Source organism: Leiobunum rupestre, chromosome 2 (genome assembly GCF_980474605.1).
Source record: "Leiobunum rupestre chromosome 2, qqLeiRupe1.1.hap1, whole genome shotgun sequence".
Classification (NCBI taxonomy): Eukaryota; Metazoa; Arthropoda; class Arachnida; order Opiliones; family Sclerosomatidae; genus Leiobunum; species Leiobunum rupestre.
Window position 1 is genome coordinate 31,441,615 of NC_143385.1, and position 1,486 is coordinate 31,443,100.

The 1,486-nt window shown below is 37.6% G+C and overlaps 1 protein-coding gene across 1 annotated transcript; it reads right to left on the bottom strand.

Annotated features, from left to right (window-relative positions):
- Positions 1-450: 450 nt before the first annotated feature.
- LOC149957332 (calmodulin, striated muscle-like) lies at positions 451-882 on the bottom strand. The gene has a single exon (XM_090166974.1). It carries the CDS (start codon positions 880-882, stop codon positions 451-453), a length of 432 nt encoding a protein of 143 aa, XP_090023100.1.
- Between the last annotated feature and the right edge of the window lie 604 nt (positions 883-1,486).

Here is a 1,486-nt window from a genome sequence, read left to right on the forward strand (position 1 = left end):
CGGTACAGGGAGTTAGAGACTTCTCTTATTATAGGCTTCTGCTAATACCTACTGTAAAACTATCCACCTTTTAAAAATATTTTATACCCGCAAGTTACATCTACGTTACCGTTAGAAATAAAAAAGCATAATAACAAACTTCCTAAGCTAATTTAAAAGTTTAGTTTACATGATTTGGCGATGTTCCAGCTGATTTCCTATTTGGACTTTGGATTTAAGGGCTACATCTTTTCAATTAACATTTAAGAAACACACAGTACAGAAATTATTTTCCTTTCCAAAATATCTTAAGCCTGAAACCATTTCTAAACAAATATTTCTAGAGCTTTAGTTTATTAGTAGACATTATTTCTCCATTAAAAATATTAAAGACAAATGTGATTTATAAAATACTGGTAGAATAGAAAGTTTTAATTTATAATTTTGAAAATTGACTACTTTAAAATAGTTTTATATTGAATACATCCACTCAATGAAATCTGTAAACTTAACGCGTCCATTGGGATCGGCGCGCTTAATCGCTTCATCAACCTGTTCCTGCGACAATTGACTTTCGAATTTTTGGATGACGTTCACGAACTGACCGACACTAATGGTCCCATTCCAGTGATTCTTGCACAGTTTGGTTACTTCTTCTTTGGTGACCTTCACCCTCATTTCTTGGAACATGACGAGCAGCGCGCGTGAATACATAAATGAGCCACAGTTATCCGGGTCGACGCGACTGATGAAGTCCAGAATCTCGTCGTCGATGACGGCTCCTACGTGTGATCTCATACACTGCGCGTAGTTCTCTGTGGACTCTATCATGTCGCCTTTGATGCCAAATGTGGAAAACATTTCATTTGCTTCCGTGAAGAATTGTTCAGCGTATCTGGACATGATGATCTCAAAGGAAAGGACTCCCTCTTAAACACGAATGGTTGGACATCAAACGAAAATGAATATAATAATGAAATTAATTGCAAGAGTAAAATAGTAAACAGACTTCCCATTTATTTTTATCCATCGTTAATAAATGCCACGAGATCGAATGGCTTCGATTTCCGGCTTGACGCACCGCAATTTTTACTTCCGCTCAAATACTCTAATATGAACCATCTATTGTTCTCTACTTCTACCGAATATTGACTTTGCGTCGGTTGTGTGGTCTCCAGCTCTACTATAGTGGGTGACAAAATCACCCTGACTTAAGCGCGTAATCGTTTTACGAAACTTACTCGTCTTCACCAATTCAACGAAATAAAACCCTCGCCATTTTGGACCCTGTGACCCGTCATCGTGTTAACGATCTTGTCTATTTGTTTGTTCTCTATCAACGTGTTCTAAAGGCGCCGACTCACGACACATTTTTTGAACTTTTTGATTGTTCCACTAACACGCATACTCGGGGTCATTAGGCAAAATTATTTAAACCACTTGTAAAAAAATCAATACGTCAACGGCACTTTTCAAGTCGAGTAATAAATGACTGGAACGCTCTCCC